The sequence below is a fragment of the Amblyomma maculatum genome, chromosome 1, assembly GCF_055883805.1.
Source record: "Amblyomma maculatum isolate TAMU_Amacu chromosome 1, ASM5588380v1, whole genome shotgun sequence".
In the NCBI taxonomy this organism is placed as follows: domain Eukaryota; kingdom Metazoa; phylum Arthropoda; class Arachnida; order Ixodida; family Ixodidae; genus Amblyomma; species Amblyomma maculatum.
The window spans coordinates 147955789-147973663 of NC_139344.1; the positions used below are offsets into that span (position 1 = coordinate 147955789).

The 17875-nt window shown below is 41.9% G+C and overlaps 2 protein-coding genes across 6 annotated transcripts in view; one reads left to right on the forward strand and one right to left on the reverse strand.

The window, feature by feature from the left end:
* LOC146204285 (uncharacterized) overlaps nucleotides 1-1170 on the reverse strand; it is an 85106-nt gene extending 83936 nt beyond the window's left edge. For 2 of the 5 annotated variants that reach the window (XM_084589223.1, XM_084589221.1), the window contains exon 1: nucleotides 739-1154. In XM_084589223.1, coding sequence (XP_084445349.1) covers nucleotides 739-816 — 78 coding nt within the window. In that variant the 5' untranslated portion in view covers nucleotides 817-1154. Of the gene's footprint in view, nucleotides 1-738 lie in introns of all 5 variants that reach the window. The other 3 variants (XM_084589222.1, XM_084589224.1, XM_084589225.1) reach the window with 3 other exon arrangements.
* A 1359-nt stretch (nucleotides 1171-2529) lies between these two features.
* Nucleotides 2530-17201, forward strand: LOC146204286 (cilia- and flagella-associated protein 20). The gene is made up of 5 exons (XM_084589226.1): nucleotides 2530-2791; nucleotides 6559-6638; nucleotides 6746-6857; nucleotides 9898-10086; nucleotides 12119-17201. Exons 1-5 carry the CDS (start codon nucleotides 2708-2710, stop codon nucleotides 12233-12235), a joined length of 582 nt encoding a protein of 193 aa, XP_084445352.1. The 5' UTR covers nucleotides 2530-2707; the 3' UTR covers nucleotides 12236-17201.
* The last annotated feature ends 674 nt before the right edge of the window (nucleotides 17202-17875 follow it).

The following is a 17875-nucleotide window of genomic DNA, read 5'->3' on the forward strand; positions in this document are numbered from 1 at the left end:
CACTACATATAAATCAATAACAGCCAGTGCCACATGATACAGAAAAAAAATTAGGGCAAAAGGAGAGACAATACTAAAAACTAAGAGACATATAAATTTCTGTGCGTTTTGTGCGCGAATCTGGCGCCCAGAAAATGTATTTTTAAACACTAGAAACGATGTGCTGGCTAATAAAATACAAAGCAAAAACAAAACGCTACTTTCTGCGCTCGCGCGACCTATAGCTAAAATTGAAAAAAAATATATAACTAGTACTTGCCACACATAAACCGATATGGCGGCAGATTACTGCATGACAACGCGACCTTCGCGCTTTATGCTTCATAAGAAACGCACTACCCGCGCTGATGCGAAGGCATTTGAAATGAAAAGCTCATGTTTACGCAGGTTGGTTCTCGCAAAGCGCAAGGTGATCAGTCAAGATCCTAATGGCTAACAGATACCTGGGAATACATCAAATGCTACTGCTGCATTTTTATCATACCACTGCACAGCCGGCCCCTACACCAAAAACGCTCTGTATTGTACAACATCGGCTGCACCACTGAAAACTACGTATTCGCACTAAAACTGCCAAAGAAAACCACAATTATTCAGATATACGTAAAGAGTGAGAATGTCTGCTCAACATGATGTATGAACACACATTAAAGCACTGCGACATTTATTCAAGAAGTGCTGCAGCGACGACGGGATGCATTGGCACGGATCGTTTTTATGTTTGGGAAATTTGCTTACCTTCAGGTCATTGACGATATACTGAAATAGGCTGCCAAGCGCGCTGCAGTCTTTATCGACGTGCGTCTCCACCTCCATCGTTGAGAGGCAGCAAACAGCGGCGCGAACACTGGGTGTCAGAAAATGCTACAGCAAAACTCCGTGCACGAAGCGTCGCTTGGCCAATGGCGGCGTTGGTTCCGCGACTCGCTGGATGGACGCTCGGTGCCCACTGTCCGTCAAGGAGCCCCGGCGATCAGACATTGCGTTCGCTGGCAAATGAGCGATTAGCCGTTGAAGCACTGCACTTAAAACTTTGAGAAGTGGGCTCAACAAAACATTACGTACAGCCAAAGCTAAACTCCAGGGAACCGCACAGGGATCACCGCTGTCCGGCCTAGAGCACGATTCTGCTGCTCAATGGCGGTGACGTTAGTCACGTGACCCAATGCGTACCATGCTATTGGTTGAAACGAACCATAAGATGGATAAACAAAACATGCAAAAGCAAATGATATAAGCAGTAAAAAAAAGGGAGACCGAAAAGAAAACTAAAAGAGGGTTGGACCTACCAGTTTACCGGCTGAACTATGGCGCATGCGCTGCTCCCTTGTCAAAGCCTAGGTGCCTTCTGGCAGGAGCGTTGGGGATGAATAGGATGAATGTGTTCACCAGGGACTTCACCCTGCATCAATATCCCCAGGGCGTGATGAACTGTTTACGTTGCTCATGTGCCCGTATTTAACAAAAATGCTCCCTTTGATGTGAACTATAGAATTTGTCTAATATCACCCGAACATTTTAGAACGCTTTTGGTCGTCCCTCGTTGTCATGGATAGAGTTGTTCTGAGACATATCGTTTGCTGGTACTGTCAGCATGCTTTGGTACGCAAGGAAGATTGGTACGCAAGGAAGATGCGCATTTTTCTAATCTGTAGCAATGAAAGAGAAGGGTAACACGTGTTATGCCACCTGTAAATACTGGTTGATCCGATACGAAACCGCGCTTCTGTGAGGGAATAGTAAAAAAAAAAAGTAAAGTAAATAATGACGCCAGTCATTTAGATAAAGCTGAAAAACATGAAGCTGGGACCGTAGAGGTTAGGGCTCACCATTTTTTTTCTCTTTCTAATACATCCCATTATACTAAGGCAAAATAGACGACATGAGTATACATGAGCGCATTGTGATCTGTGATCATCACCATGCAATGTGCTGCGGGACCAATCTGTGAGACTGTAACGCTGGCGGTTGTATAAACCAAGACCGACTGAAATACAGACCTGCACAGATAGCACTGCTCCAGCGCGCACCTTCTAGTTCATAGCCTTCGCCGCTAGGGAACGAACACTACGGGTAACCTGGCGATACTGTAAAACTGTTAATAAGAAGGGTCTATTAGTTCTGTCATTTTTCTTCGTCGTTATAGTTTATTTATCTGTCCACGCTGTAATGCACAAGCACCTGTTCTGCGCATGTGCAGCGAGTAACTGCAGTGCCGTCGCACAAAGCGGAATCGCGGTATGTCTTCTGGCGACAGAAAAACATTATAAAAATAAACACTGTCCGCTAAAATACAAAAAGGCAAAATTTTAGAAGTATAACTTGGGCAAAGATCTTTTTTTTTTTTTAATTTGGGTACAGTTTGTTTATATTAAATTGTGATTTGATGATGATGAAAATGATAGACGAACAGGTCAACCGAGCGCCCTCAACGACGAGAAAGGTAACGAAAGTTGGCGCACGAGGTCCCATAGGACCCTGTTTTTTGTGCAGGTCTGTATTTCAGTCGGTCTTGGTATAAACTTGTGCCACCAACGCTGAGTAAAATCGACCCATGGTTGCTAGGGCTGTCGTGAAACAGCACGCGCGAAACAAAACACGACGAGTTACTATGCTGGTTGCGTTTCTGAACTGTTTGATACGCTTTCCTTGCGTCGTGCCGTAACACGTAGTAATTTCCCCTAATTGTATTGGTTAGGGCTTGATCATGTTCAAGAATACATTTCAAAGTGGCTTCTTATCGATATTATACAGCATTGGAAGCAAGCCGCTTCAAATCTGGGATAAGAAGGTAAGGTTCGCACCTGCACCAAAAGTGTCCGCGATGCAGATGGACCCGGCACTTGCCGTAATGGAAATTTTAAAAGACCTCAAAGTTTCAAACCTTGCGACTTGCCACTTGACACAGCCTAAACCGGGAACTGAACAATACTTTGCGCACAGTGCAACAAAAAGTTAGAAGGGTATACTAGACATATGCCCGCGCTTAAGTTTTTTTTTTTATCCTTTCAGAGCAAACATATTCTCGATTTCCTGGTCATTTATAAAGCATTTCTGCTGCATTCACGTGAAGTTTCAGTCAAACTCAAGCATTCTGATGTTATCAAAAATTATCACTTTTTCTTTTGTTAAGGCGCATTAGCAATGGCTTTTTTTTTTTTTTTTATCCCCACTTCTCGCAGTAGAGGTTTTCTTCAAAGTAAATTTAAATAATGCATTCGCACTGTGGCTTCTTGCCACGACAAAATTAAGGGGGGGGGGGGGGGGGGGGGGGTTAGGCAGAAGCCTCAGTTCGCAGGTCGAGCCAACCTTTCGACAAGTGGGCATGGAGAAACAAGTCCACTTGTCGAAACGTTGGCTCGACCTGCGAACTGAGGCTTCCCCCCTTCTACCCTTGTGAAGTGCTTTTTGATACCGTGGAAGCCATCTTCTTCCTCTCGTTCTTACCTGGATTGCCAAGACAAAGTTATTTGTGAACAAAAGTTGTGTAATGCAAAAACAGTATTTTTGACTCAGTGTATCGTGCCACAAGCTCACTGTAGACTCCAAAAAGCAAAATCATGGTTTGAAGTCTCTTCGTTGATGTCAAAATGTTCCTTGCAAGCACAGATTTGTGTTCTCCATAAGTGCAGACTCCAAGAAGCAAAATCATGGTTTGAAGTCTCTTCGTTGATGTCAAAATGTTCCTTGCAAGCACAGATTTGTGTTCTCCATAAGTGCAGCAGAAGCCTGGTCATACAATGTCTTAAAATAGGCCTTTTGCATGGCCTTCAGCGTCATTACTTTTAAACCTTCCTTGGCAGATTTCTTTACCTTCCTTTTCTTGCTGTTGGTAAAGGTCCTGAAATCTTGCTGCCTGGGTGTCGTCAGCAGTTCAGTACCACATCACAAAATGCAACTGGTGTACATACTGATCTCCATAGCTCGTATGTTCTTTTTGGAAATAATCAGAAAAAGGAGCCATCGATGTTCTCGCATTGTATTTGGGAAGCGCAAACCAGTTTCAACACTCAGTAACTTGTAAACATTGTGTTGCATGGCAAACTCAAAAACTGATGGCAATCTAACTAGTAAAGAGTACTAAGCACCCAAAACTGAAATATTTGAAGGCAGAAGAGAACACATTTGGTCACTTCTTTTACAGCAAAAAATGGCTTGCAAATGATGCCTGCTTCAAGTTAGGCCTTTTAAATATGTTCCAGCACAAACATGCGGTTTGAAGTATATGTTCTAAGAGGAATATCGGCATTTTTTCTAGGGAAAATGAAGAAAAAAAAATTATATTTTTGGTTAATTTGGCCTCCTAGCCCATCAAGCTAAGTTTTGTCGTCTGCAGGCTATGTACCTGTTTTCCAAAGTCACAAACTCGTTAACTGAACTTCACTCATTCTATGCGTCAGTCATTGTACTCATTTAGTGTTTCTGTGCTTACATACTTTTTCGCAAGTACCTTCTGAGCGGACTACATTTAGTTCAATGTCCAGTGTGCTGAAATTTCATGCTGCAATTTCTTCACGCTGTGTTTATGTTCATACACTGTAAATCTGGGTATTAGTTTGCTTACATGCAGACAGTCTCACAAATACTTCAGTGTACACTTAAGTTTGCTTTGGGTATGATAAAGTAGCCCTAATGGCTCCTTTCAATGGTTTGCCTTCACACACTGTCACTTTTTTTTGTTCACGTTACCACATTACTAAACCTCAATTAAACCAACAGCACGCATACCCCCCTCATACCTCAGCCAAGTTGACATGTTTAACTCGCCTAGTCAGTAGCATGCCCAACTGGTGACCTAAGGATCATGGGCTCGAATTCTGATCAAAACATGGAAATTTTTATTTAAGTTAAATCCGCTACTTTATAAAGTTGAGTCATTTGAGACATGCGCCAACATTTAATTCACGTTATAAGTCTTGTTTAATTAGTTTCATTCCAGTCCGTGACATCATGCATGGCATGGGTTTCTTGAAATGCCGATGCCACTCTGACAATGCTCAGTTTTCCACTGAATGGAAGCCTTGATGCTGTCACGTTAAAATGTCACCTAGATGTGTACTTTTTTATAGTCGCTTGCAACCCGAGCAACAGCAACAAGTTTCTTTTGATGAAAATTTGTAAACTTCATCATCCTGACTCAGGGCAAAGGCCTCTCCTATATGCCTCTCGTTAATCTATTCCTGTGCCAGCTGCCTCTGCATAATCCCTGAAAACTTCCTAATCTCATCTGCCCACCTAATTTTCTGCCACCCCTCACTACACTTGCCTTCTTCTGGAATTCAGTCTGTCACTTTTAGTGACCATCGGTTATCTTGTCTTCGCATCACATGCCTTATTGCCTATGCCCATTTCTTCTTGATTTCGACTAGAATGTTATAAACTTATATTTGTTTCCTGACCCACTCTGCATGCTTCCTGTCTCTTAATGCTTTACTACTTACTTTATGAGTTGTCTTCAGTTTAAGTTGAACCCTTTTTGTTAGCCTCCACATTTCTGCCCCATAGGTGAGGACCAGTAAGATACAGCTGTTCTATACTTTGATTTTACTGGTAAGCTGCCATTCATGGTTTTAGAGTACTTTCCAAATGAGCTCCACCGCATTACTCATCTATAACTTTCTATTTCATGGTCTGGATCTGAGGCCACTACCTGTCCTAGTAGACATATTCTGTCACCACTTCCAGTGCCTCGCTACCTGTTGTAAACTGCTGTTCCTTTCCGAAGCTGTTGAATGTTACTTTAGTGTTTGGCATATTAATATTTAGGCCTTTCGTTTTGTTCTAACACTTATGTAGCATGAAACGCCTCGAAAGTGTTTTTTTATTTTATTTATTTATTTTTTTTTTTTTCTGAAAGACAGCCACCAGAAAAATTCCAGGGGTACACTTATGTCTGCTTAGGTGCAGTAATGTCTTTGCCATTTCTAACATGTATTTTGGGCTATAAATCAAGACTAATTCGAGGCTCATTTGCTGCTCCCTGGCGAGAGCGACACAAGACTGCTAATGGGAGATTCATTTTATTTTGTTTTTTCTTGTTTTGAATTTTGCATGTGGAGATTTCAAAACACTTTTGCTGCCCTCGTTAACCTATACTCAGGGACAGCTCTTTAAAATATATTTTTGATCTTTCTTTTTATACCACCACTGTTGTCCTTTTCATCGGTGTCCTTACTTTAGAGTAGGAGAATTACAGGAGCATTCTCAGGAAGTCGGCATAGAGTAGTGGTTTGCATGCTTGGCTAGGGAACGAAAGGATTGTAGCTCAATTCCTGGCAGTAACACGTTTTTTTTCTTCTCCTTAATGATTGGCAGTTCATGTGTACACACTCTGCCTACACACTGATGACAGGCTCATGAGATAAAAAATGCTTTTGCATTAATACCAAAGTTCAGTATTTCTATGGCAAAATGTTACATGGTTTCCAATCTGAGAGAAGTGCCAGGAGAATCTCGGCTTGATTATTTTTTCAGCTGCCAGCAAAATAGACACTGTCAAAGCAAGTGTGCTAGTTTTCATAATGTTCTGGTAACGTCAGCAACCTTTATTGTTTGCAGGTTAGAAATGGCCACATTAAAAGAATCACTGACAACGACATCCAGTCCTTTGTGCTTGAGATTCTTGGCACAAACGTGAGGTGAGAGTTTGTTGAGTTCTACTGTTATGATCAATTCCCTTCATTGTACCACTGTAATTGTACCAACTCAATTTTGTTGCCATCTTTATTCTCTTCCCAAATGTTAGCACAACTTTCATCACCTGCCCTGCTGATCCTAGAAAGACATTAGGCATCCGGCTTCCCTACCTCATCATGATTGTCAAGAATATGAAGAAATATTTCACCTTTGAAGTACAGGTAATTAACCAGAACTTAGGCTTTGTGATTGATTCTTGATGCTGCATTACACTGTGCTTCCTATGTTCAAGATTATTTTCACTGTACTGACAACATTGATGACTGAAATTAGTGCAACTACATTTATATTGATGGTCATGAAATGCTCTATCAGTAATATTAAAGCAAGTGAACTAGTTCCTTTTGAGGAGAACATTTGTAGGTCTAGTAATTAATAATAATAATAATATAATTGGTTCACAGGAAGGGAAAGGTGCAGTATCTGTTAAATTGTGCACATATAACCAATACAAGTAATATTTACTGTGTGCTTCATTATTGCAGTGTGGAAAGTTTGTATAAAAAATTAAGGAATTTAATGAAATTGAACGCTAAAACTAGTTCCTAGTGAGCAGGTTGCTCATCATTTGGGTGTAAGGCAAATTAAATTATGGCATAGAGGTCAAGCCTGCTGCTTATTAGTAATGGAAAGTGCCACTTGAACAGTTTACTGTGAGGACAGAGGTTGAAGGCATGCCACATTTTTGCTTGTGCTAGATTGCACAGCAAGCACTATCTTAAGATAGGGTTCCTGCAATAAGTTTTGCCTCTTTAGCCTCAACTTTTTTTATTAAATGATGGAATTGAAAATTGTTACATTCATATGATAGTTTAGGACTGTAGCCTTTCCCAGGAGTATAGTTGCCACTAGTGTACTGCTATCTGCATACTGGTTTGGTTGGTTTTGGTTTGTGGGGTTTAACGTCCCAAAGCGACTCTGGTTATGAGAGACGTCATAGTAGAGGGCTCCGGAAATTTCGACCAACTGGGTTTTTTTAATGTGCATCAACATCGCACAGCACATGGACGCCTAGCTTTGCGCCTCTATCAAAAAGCAGCTGCCGCGGCTGGGGTTCGGTCCCACATTCTTGGGCACAGGAGTGAAGCAGCCTAACCACTGCACCACCGTGACGGTTATCTGCATATTGTCATGGAAGGGTGAGGGCAGCTCTTGACACTAGCAGTGCACTGGCTAGAGCTTACAGCTGGAATGTCGCTCTGTCAGGCTTTAGCTGTTTCCCAAAATAAAGGAATAACTAAAGAGAGCATGCATTGTATCCAGCAGGAAGGTCACTAATGCTCTGCAGTTGGCATTGTCGAGGGCATGCAAAGACAAAGGAACCAGTAGTGAAAGTACTATCGGCTTTAAATGAAATGCAAACAGCAGAGAGTGTGGAAAAAGGTCCAGCTCAAGCAGTCTGCCTGTCGTTATCAGAGATGGGCATATTCTTCCAGTTTGCGATGAACGGTAAAGAAAAAACTGTAACGTTTATTACGCTATTGTGCTACTGAAGTGCCATATTCATTCTTCCCAGAGGTAGTCACTTGCGCAGCGCGGTTTTACAACTGTAGCCCATACGGTTGAAGCAAGCGCTCTTAGCTTGCTGGCCTACACTGCTTTGATTTTGCTTCGGGCATTGCGCTCATTTCACCCATGCGGGCTATAGCCACTGCTGGCTGCGAAACCGCGCTACCCAGGTCACCATTTCTGGGAAGAATGAATGTGGAACCCCGGTGACACAATGAGAAAACGAACGTTAAAGAAAACAGAAGCAAAACAGTCACAAACCGGAAGAGCGTGCCTATATCTGATAACGACAGACTGCCTCAGCTGGACCTTTTTACTCGCACTCCACTGTTCGCATTTCATTTGATGCCGATAGTGCACCACTGGCTGCGGCCGTGTTGCTGCAAAAAATGATGCGCTCATGCGAAAGACCAAGTGTTACCAGCTGTAACATCATTTTTTTCTCCTAATAAATAAAAGTTACATCCTAGGAGGCAAAAGGCCGTCACATTTTTGCATCAATAATGCACCTAGGCTATAAGGCATGGTGTATTGGAGGGTTCTAAATTCATTTTGACTGCCTGGTGTTCTTCAGTCTGTGCTGGAATCTTGTCATGCGGATATTTTTGGATTTAATGTCTATCAAAGCGAAACCGCTGCAATTCGGAATCAAACTTGTAAATCCAAGAGTGTGACAAACACAGAAGCCACAAAGCCATTATACTAGTAGGTGGTGCGATCTTGCTTTAACCATCTGATTACACGTAAGATTTGCTTTAGTTTTTGGCTTTCTCCTGGGCCTTCGCATGCGCTGTTAGTGGCTCAATATGGTTGTTGACGCCACTACATCTGCAAAAAGGTAAAAACATGCTACGCTGAAGACCTTAAGCACGTGATGACAATCGCCATGAAATGGGCTAGTCTTTACATGTTGCAAAGGGCTCCACCAGAAAAATATATAAATATATATGAGACAAGAAATGGATGGGATAAGCACTGGTCCCATTCATTTCACTGGCCCCATCCATTTCTTATCTCATATTCCATCCATCTTTAAAGTGTGGACATAAAACTGTTAAGTGCGTTGTCTCCTCCTTGGTCACAGAAATGCTGTGGATGTGCTGATATCTCAACTAAACGTTTACATTTACATCTATTTAAGAATAACTTATTGTTACAGTATTGCTTTGACTGCTACAGTAGCATAAATGAAAAGGCAAATTCCTTGGTGGACTTTTTTAGGCTAGACTAAGCTGACGGGTGTGCTATTTCTTTGTACTAAGCAGCAGCAGCAGCAGCATGAAAGTTTGAACTTGTCATAGGATGGGGTACAGTGCTAAGGATTCACAACTAATTGGTTGCGAGGTAGTGCACATCCTGTTTACACTCCTTTTTTCATGTACTTGTTAGTGCAGCACCACTTCCTTCAGTACGAGAGGCAGTTGTCAGCACTTGTTTTTCTCGTTTGGGCAGTGTATTTGTTACTAAACAGGTGCTAATTATACAAAAAGCAGGCAAAGCAATCAATTACAGCTTGTAAGGGTTCAGGACGTTAATGTACAAAATGCATGCTGCAGGCCTAATTTACCAAATTCCCAGCTCATAAAGAGAGAGGAGTATAAATACAGGAATAGCACATTATGCTGTTAGCTGTGATCATGTGTACTTTGGGATTCTTTTGGTGTACTATTAGGGTGTTTCCTTACGGCACAGATTCTGGACGACAAGAATGTTCGTCGACGTTTCCGCGCGAGCAACTTCCAAAGCACTACAAGGGTAAAGCCATTTATCTGCACCATGCCCATGCGTCTGGATGAAGGCTGGAACCAGATTCAGTTCAACCTAGCAGACTTCACACGCCGTGCCTATGGAACAAGCTATGTGGAAACATTACGAGTGCAGGTATGCATGCAGGTTGCATCCTTGGTGTTGTAATGTTACTAGGGATGTGCGAATATCCAAAATTTCAAATACGAATCGAATATATCTGTTGTTCGATTTGTATTCAAAAAACTGAATTTTCCGATTATTCGAAAATTACCGAAAAGTTACGAAGTCACCGCACTGTGCACTTCACCACAATGCTTGTCTGCGTGGGCTGTGCAATGAAGCATCCTCAAAATGCAACGGGGCCGTTTTGAAAAGAGGGACCTTCCTTTTTGAGAAGAGGGCCTTCCCCACAGTGTGCACAAAGCGAAGCACTTTACGAAACCGAGAAAAATCGTCGTTCTCACTTGGGTTTCATATCAAGTCAAACAAAGTGCTGTTATGTAAGTGGTTTATGACTGTTTTGCTGGGCCCATTCATTAATTTGAGCTTTTGGTAAATTCAGACATTTTTTCTGGTCCCTCCAAGGCCAAATTCATGAGAATTTACCGTATTCAGCAGCGATATGACAGCTTCACCTGGTTTCCTGTAGGTTCTTCCTGTACAAAAAACTGGTGTGTACAAAATCCTGTGTAATATTCATTCTGTACTTTAGGAAGGTGTACACTTCTGTGCAATTCTGGACTATTTTATTTGCAAAAGCTTGTGAATTCTGAAATAAACAAGGCAAACAATGTTTGGTATTCTTTTAATTTCGCACTTTTTTTTTTATTTTTTGTTAGTGATCAGATATTCGATATTCAAAGGAATTTTTTTCCCATATTTATATTGGATTCATATTCAAAAATTCCAATATTCGCATTTTCTATTTTTGTTGCAGCACCTCATGCATCAAATTTGGGGTTGGTTTGAAGTTGCGTAGCATATGGCCTTTGTGTAAACTTTGCACCTTTGATCGTGTGGCTTGTTCTTGATCTTGGTTTCTCACAATAATTGTGTGCATTTTACATCAGGGTGGCACTTTTCAGCTGAAAGAAAAAAAAGGATGAAAATATGCCAAATCCAGTTTTAGAGAGTTTTTATCTAAAAAGGTCAAAATCTTTGTCATGCATGCTGCAGCTAGCTGCCAATCAAGTAGGATTGAGATTCATTCAGAGAAGAAAAGTAATGAAGAGCAGAAGCCATAGAAGTGGCGAGATGGTGTACAGTCAGGTCGATTAGCACACTTGTATGTTTTGATGTATTGGTCACCTACCTCACACACTGCCTCTGCTGACTGGGAGGCTTCAGCTCATTGCTTAATGTCTGCTAGCATAGCAAGGACCATGTTTGATCCACCAGCATATTATTAATAAAATTTTAAAAATTTGCTGTCATCACCTGCATAAGGAAGTTGCTTAGCTAGGCAGGTTTCTCCATTGCATGCAAGGACATTTAAAACCATGTGTAATCATCTCGAGAAAGTGCCATATCTGGGCTCATGACAGTTAAGCTGCAATTCTATTGCTGTCGTCAATATGTAGACCATATGTTGTGCCGCCCTCTTGCCCAACTTGGCAAAACAACCGGGCAATCAATTGGCAGCTCACATTTTAGAAATCAACTTACACTTGCATTTCTGTCTCATGGTTTCATTGTTTCACTTCAGTTACTTTATTTATTGGCATTAGCATTTCATTCTGTAGGCACTGCTAAAGGTGCTTTACCATTAACTAACAGCTATTTGTGTGTTAATTGCTGTTAAATGAAATAATATGAAAAGCCCCTCAAGTGAAGTTTTCCCAAATGGGAATACTATAGTCTATCACAAAAAAGGGCTAGTAATTCACCTCTAGGAAAAATATTCATCAGAAAAAGAAATGCTGCATTTTGAAATAAAAACTGAAAAGTCAGTTCTCCAGTTTACCGCTAGCTATTATGGCATAGTGGGAGTTGTGTGGAAAGTGACAACTTATCTCGGTTAATTGTTTACTACTAATTTCAACTTGGCCTTTCCTGAACAGTGTTACAGAGTTCACAACAGTTGCCAAGTTGTCCTGTAAGCCATGCGCAATGCTGTAAAGCACAATTCTGCAATTGTTTAAAATTTTCTTTTCGGTCTTTCCAGATACATGCAAACTGCCGCATTCGACGAGTGTACTTTGCAGACCGCCTTTATTCTGAAGATGAGTTGCCTGCAGAGTTCAAGCTGTACCTACCGGTCCAAGCTAGGGCTAAAGTCTGAACTTTTTTGTCTACACACTTGAGTACTACTGTGCCCTCTCTTGTATAGCTTTCATCATGCCCATCCATAAAAAAAGAGTGAACACTTTGCCACCTAGATTGGTGGCCGAATAGTAGCTGTGGCACTGGAATAACATAGCTTTCTTACCAAAATTAGCTGGAGGTAATCATTTTAACGAATCTTTCTTTAGCTGTCTCACCTAGCAGCCATCCCTCAAAGCTCTGACAACGATGGATGCAGCATCAGACCTACAGTTTTCACCCCTACTGATTGCCTGCACAAGCATACGTTTTTCACATGCTCCTGCTTTGTTGTGTACAGCTTCGTTTAGATGTCTTATGCTTCAACATCCTGAGCCCATATCACTGTCTGCTTCTTATGTGTGAAACATCTAGCACAAGGGTATGGAATTGAAGGAGCAAAGAGTGCCAGGTGATCAGTGGCTGCAAGGGCTTATTTTTTTCCTTCATCTATTTTATGCACAGTGATGGTGAGACAAGGTCTATGTTGAAAAAAAAAAAAAATGAAAATGAGGAAAAAAAAATATGTATACAGTTAAACCTCTACGTAACAAACCTCTATGTAGCGAATTCCTGGATATTACGAAGTTTTTCAATTCTCCAACGCCATTCCCATTGAATTGCATGTATTTGAAAACTCCATGTAATGAACGTGCTGTGGCGGTTGACCTTGATATAACGAACTCGCAACGCCGACTGTCTCCTAACTATTGCCAAGAAATTTGGCAGAACTCCGCAAGCTTCAGGACGACAAAACACGAACTGATTTCAGTAGTACTTTTCCAGACACGAAACCTCATCAGGCATCCGCAAAGTGCCTTTTGCTTCACTGATTGTGGCAGTGCTCTGAAAATTCTCTGCATCCATTATTCTTGCGTTGGCTTGCTATAATCATTTAACTGTGCCAGGGATGAAGAGAGAAAGAGCTACCATAGTAGAGAGCATTAATCTTGACCACCTGGGGTTCTTTAGTATGCACTAACATTGCATGACAAATAGCCACCCCTTGCGTTTCACCTCCATCAAAACGCAGCTGCCACAGGTGGGAATCGATTCCATGTCCTCGTGCTCAGCAGCTGTATGCTATAACTATTGAGAGCCGGGGGATATCACTGAAAGGGCAGCACCTAGGTCCTGTTCATTATTAATATAAACAGCGCGAATACGAAGACAAAGGACAAGATAAACGAAAGCCACAGTACAAGCGCTGACTCACAACTATGCCTAAGCCCTTTACTCCAAGGCCCAGAAAAGACAGCGCTTGAGTCAGCGCTTGTACTGTGGCTTTCTTTTATCTTATCCTTTGTCTTCGTGTTCGCGCTGTTTATATTAATAATGAATTAGTACCAACTCACCCAACAAAGTATCTTGGTAAACCTAGATCCTGACGCTTTCTTGCATAGTTTGGTGTGCCAATGCTCCCACCAGCAATGCAGTAATGTGCTTTCGGCTCCTTTTTGAGAAGTGCCAGGCTCATACAAATAAGCCATGCAAGACTACAGGTGGATTGCAAAACCTGCAAGCCAGCTTTTCTTGTTATGCAGTGAAAATTCCTTTGCAGTAGTTGCACATGTATTCTAATTTTGGTGCAAATCAGAAGCTGTGCTGGCATCACCTAACCGACAAGATGTATGCACTGTTTGTGACGGAATACATGAGCACTCACTGTAGTATACATTCTCGGCGCTACATTACTTAATCCTTAACTGAACGATGCTGGCAAACTACACTGGGAGACTATGATGGGTCATCACTGTCACTAGATTGCACAGACCAGTCTTACCCATACATTCACCTTATAGCATGCGTTCATTTAGTGGTTGGTTGCTTATCAGAGTAAAAATTGTATTCTCACTTTGTGCTGCCACACACTATGGCATGGTGTAACACTTGGAAAACACATGATACTGGGAAAGTCAGCTAACTCTGCCAGTCTACTAGCCTACAGTCCTGTTGCCAGTAGGCACGATGTCACATCCACCGGTTCACTGCAGAGAGTGCACTGGGCACAGCCTGCAGTGGTCGGCTTGCTGCACCATTTGCACCAAACTGCACCAAATAGAAAATTCTGCTATAAAATCACGTTCTTGCTCACTTTTTGTTGGTTGCACGCTGGAAATATTCGAAATTTCGAATAGTTGCTAATCAATATCTGAAGTTCGATTTGAGTTGTACCACCTCCCTTCTGCTTGATGTACTGAAAGAATATCCTGCTGCCCAGAACTTGTGTTCAAAAATTGTGATGTTTCTAAACAGCGCTCACTACCCTAACAAGCTGATTAGCCTAACAATAATAATCAGCACGTGGCAGAAGCTTGTGCGAGGTAGTGGTTGCCCTTGCATGAAAGGAATTCGTTTATGGCCATTGCAATAACTGCCGTGGCCATGAATTGAAAAACATAAGTGCAGCATTCTGCAGCCTATTATTTCATCATGTGATTATACATCTGACAGCGGGCTGTGAACATAGTCAACATGCGAATGAATAATGTGAACAGGTGCCAGTGACCCACCCCTCCGCAGTGGCTCAGTGGTTAATACACTCGGCTGCTGAACCGGAATTCTCGAGTTTGAACCAGACAACGGCGGCTACGTTTCGATGGAGGCAAAACACAAAGGCGTCTTTGTGCTGCACAATGTTAGTGTATGTTAAAGATCCCCAGGCAGTCGAAATTATTCCGTAGCTCTCCACTACGGCACATCTTTCTCTTTTTCTGCTTTTTTTTTTTTAGTCGATATTTATTGCCTCAGGGCATCAGTAGGTTATGAGATGAAGGATGGATAAATGATTAAATGAATGGAAAAAGGTTGGCTGATTTTATGAAGTCCAGAAGTGAGCGATGATGAGGTCCCTGCGTCCAAGTGACGTATGAGGCAGGATTGGTTGCTGAAAGGCCAGCTATGCTCAGGTGCCGGATTCGTGTTGGCTTGAGTGCTGGGCAGTCCCACAGCAAGTGGTGGATGTCGGCCTCGACATCTTCGTTGTTACAGATCGGGCATCCTGGGCAAGGATATAAGTGTTGGAAGTATGACCACGTCCTAGTTACAGCTGGTGTAAGGGCAACACCGACCCGGATCCTCCTAAGCGCAACCTCCTCTGCACGGGTGCTTTTACTCCTGCCTTCCTCCCTTCCTTTACGGCACGGTTCAGGTGTCTACCAAGAAGTGTGATGATACTGCGCGTTTCCTTTCCTATAAACCAATGTATATTATAATTTTTAATGCCAGTAACCCTGTCCTTTTCGCTTCTCATGTTGCATAGCGAGCACAAAAGCTGCTCGAGTCGAGCAGGCACAGCTGTGGCACGCGAGCACACTAGTAGTGTATTCGCGGTGACTGCTCTCAACCTACATAATTTGTCTCTTCGAATGTTCTTTAGGCCATTTCGGAAAAAGTGGAAATCTGAAATGAAGGCCTTAGAGCGAGCTCACGCTGGTGCATTCAATACGATGCAGCCCGCACATTTTCTAGGGGTACAGTTTTATTTCCGCACGTTTGGTTGTATGCGCTCCTGTCAGTTCAGAGATGTGATTCCATCAGCACTGGAAATAAAATTTGCTACTTGCATAAGCATGTGGAACAGAATTTGGAAATTTACCGACGGTTTCCCAAACTGAAGCTGTGTAGAATGCTTTTCATGTATTCTATTTTTCACCCTGAATGTTTAAAGTATTTCTTCCCTATGTATATATATCACGCTGAATGTTTAATGACCGCTGTAATGACAAAATTTGGATATGCATTCTCATTTTACTGCAGTCACACTGAACTGGTTAGCTCCAAAATACTAAATTTTGCTACACCTCCCCTTTTTAGTGCTCCGGGGGTAAAAATTTAACAATTTTTTCTGCTACAAAAGCAGGCTTGTCTGCTACAAAATGAGGTTTTTCCTGCCGTGAAACCTGTAATTTCTGCTATGGATTGCATTTTCTTCTGCTACAAAAGCTGCTACCACATGGAGCCTGTTGCTAGTTCCACCTCGTGAGCCTGGCACCTGCTCACAAAATGTCAAACGGAAACTATCTGCTCAGAATTTCTGGAATAATGAATTTGCAGTAAAGTGAAGTATTGCAGGAGTGCAATTTTTGTACTTTATGAATTTTTTTTTTAGATTTTGATTCACTCTGTCAAAGCTTTTTTTGTTTTGTTTTTTCCTCTTTGACAAATAATGCATTTATTGGCTTCAGATTCTCTAAAATGAGGACTAATGCACCTTTAAATGACAACATGCCTTTTTTTTATTACGGCTAATGCTTAAAACACTTTGCTAGACAAAACTGAAATAAATTCCAACAATAATGCGACATATACTCACCATGAAGCATTGAAAAGTCTTCCTTTGACAGCAAGGTCATGTTTGGTTCTCTTACAAGGGTCTCGGTTTTTTTCTATACCGTTGGACTGCACCACTCATGAGCTCACACAATGTTGGGTACAACCGCAGTGTTAAAAAAAAAAAAAGCCATGCAGCTACTGGCATTGAAGTGGGCCTGCAACAAATGCCAATATATTGCCCTTGTAGTCCCAAAGTGCAATGTGTGTATTGGGCAGACTGCATGAGCACTACATTATGGACAGAAGGAAGTACAGTGAGTGACATTGCAGGATGCTGAAGGCAACAATGTGATGCCAGATACAATACATGCCCCCCCCCTCCCCCCCCCCCCCCCATTTGCACCTCCGTGGTTATTGTCTGCAAGTCGTTTTACTATTTGCAAGTTGTATATATTTATGACACAAGAAAACAGCACAACAATGCAAGGGAACTAGCCGCGACTATGCGAGCAAAAGCTTCCTTGCAGAGTTCATGAATGGTGAGACGTATTTACAGTAGCCTTTCTTCGCACTTGAAATTTTTCAGTTTTGCTGATCCTTTCACAGTATGTACTTCTTGCGCATCAATAAACCTGGCAGTGCCTCAATCGCCTTCATGTGTTTCACATTTTTTTTTTTTAAGCTGTGTGAGCAAGTGCAAGTGAAGTGAATGCACATAGCTTATGTGCGATGTGCATGGCGTTTCCACTTTCTCAAGAATGCACTGCTTTCCTGGAGCGCTACCGAGCTGTTCTCATCATGCAGTTTCCAGTCAGCCTCACAGATATTCCAACGACAGTGTCGAAGGAACCTAAACATCGCCAAAATCTAATTTTATGCTGCACTCCTTGAAAGCTCCATAAAATATTGTCATTTTGCAAGAAAGGGACTGAAAGCAACTGATCATTACATAGGCATACACTATGCTACCACTGAAGAAAAGCTATGGCGGCTGGAAAACAATACCATAACTACTTTGAGCAGCATCATTTGTCATAAATAGCGTATCACTGTGTTTATCTGTTAGCTAAATTAGAACTAGCTTAATAGTAGGCTTTCTATGCTGTGTCGTACTGTGTTCCGCACGATGTGTGTGTGTGTGTGTGTGTGTGTGTGTGTGTGTGTGTGTGTGTGTGTGTGTGTGTGTGTGTGTGTGTGTGTGTGTGTGTGTGTGTGTGTGTGTGTGTGTGTGTGTGTGTGTGTGTGTGTGTGCGTGCGTGCGTGCGTGCGTGCGTGTGTGCACATTTTTTTTTTATTACAAAATATTTTAGGAAAACTACACAGGTTAAGGATCACTAATTACCGT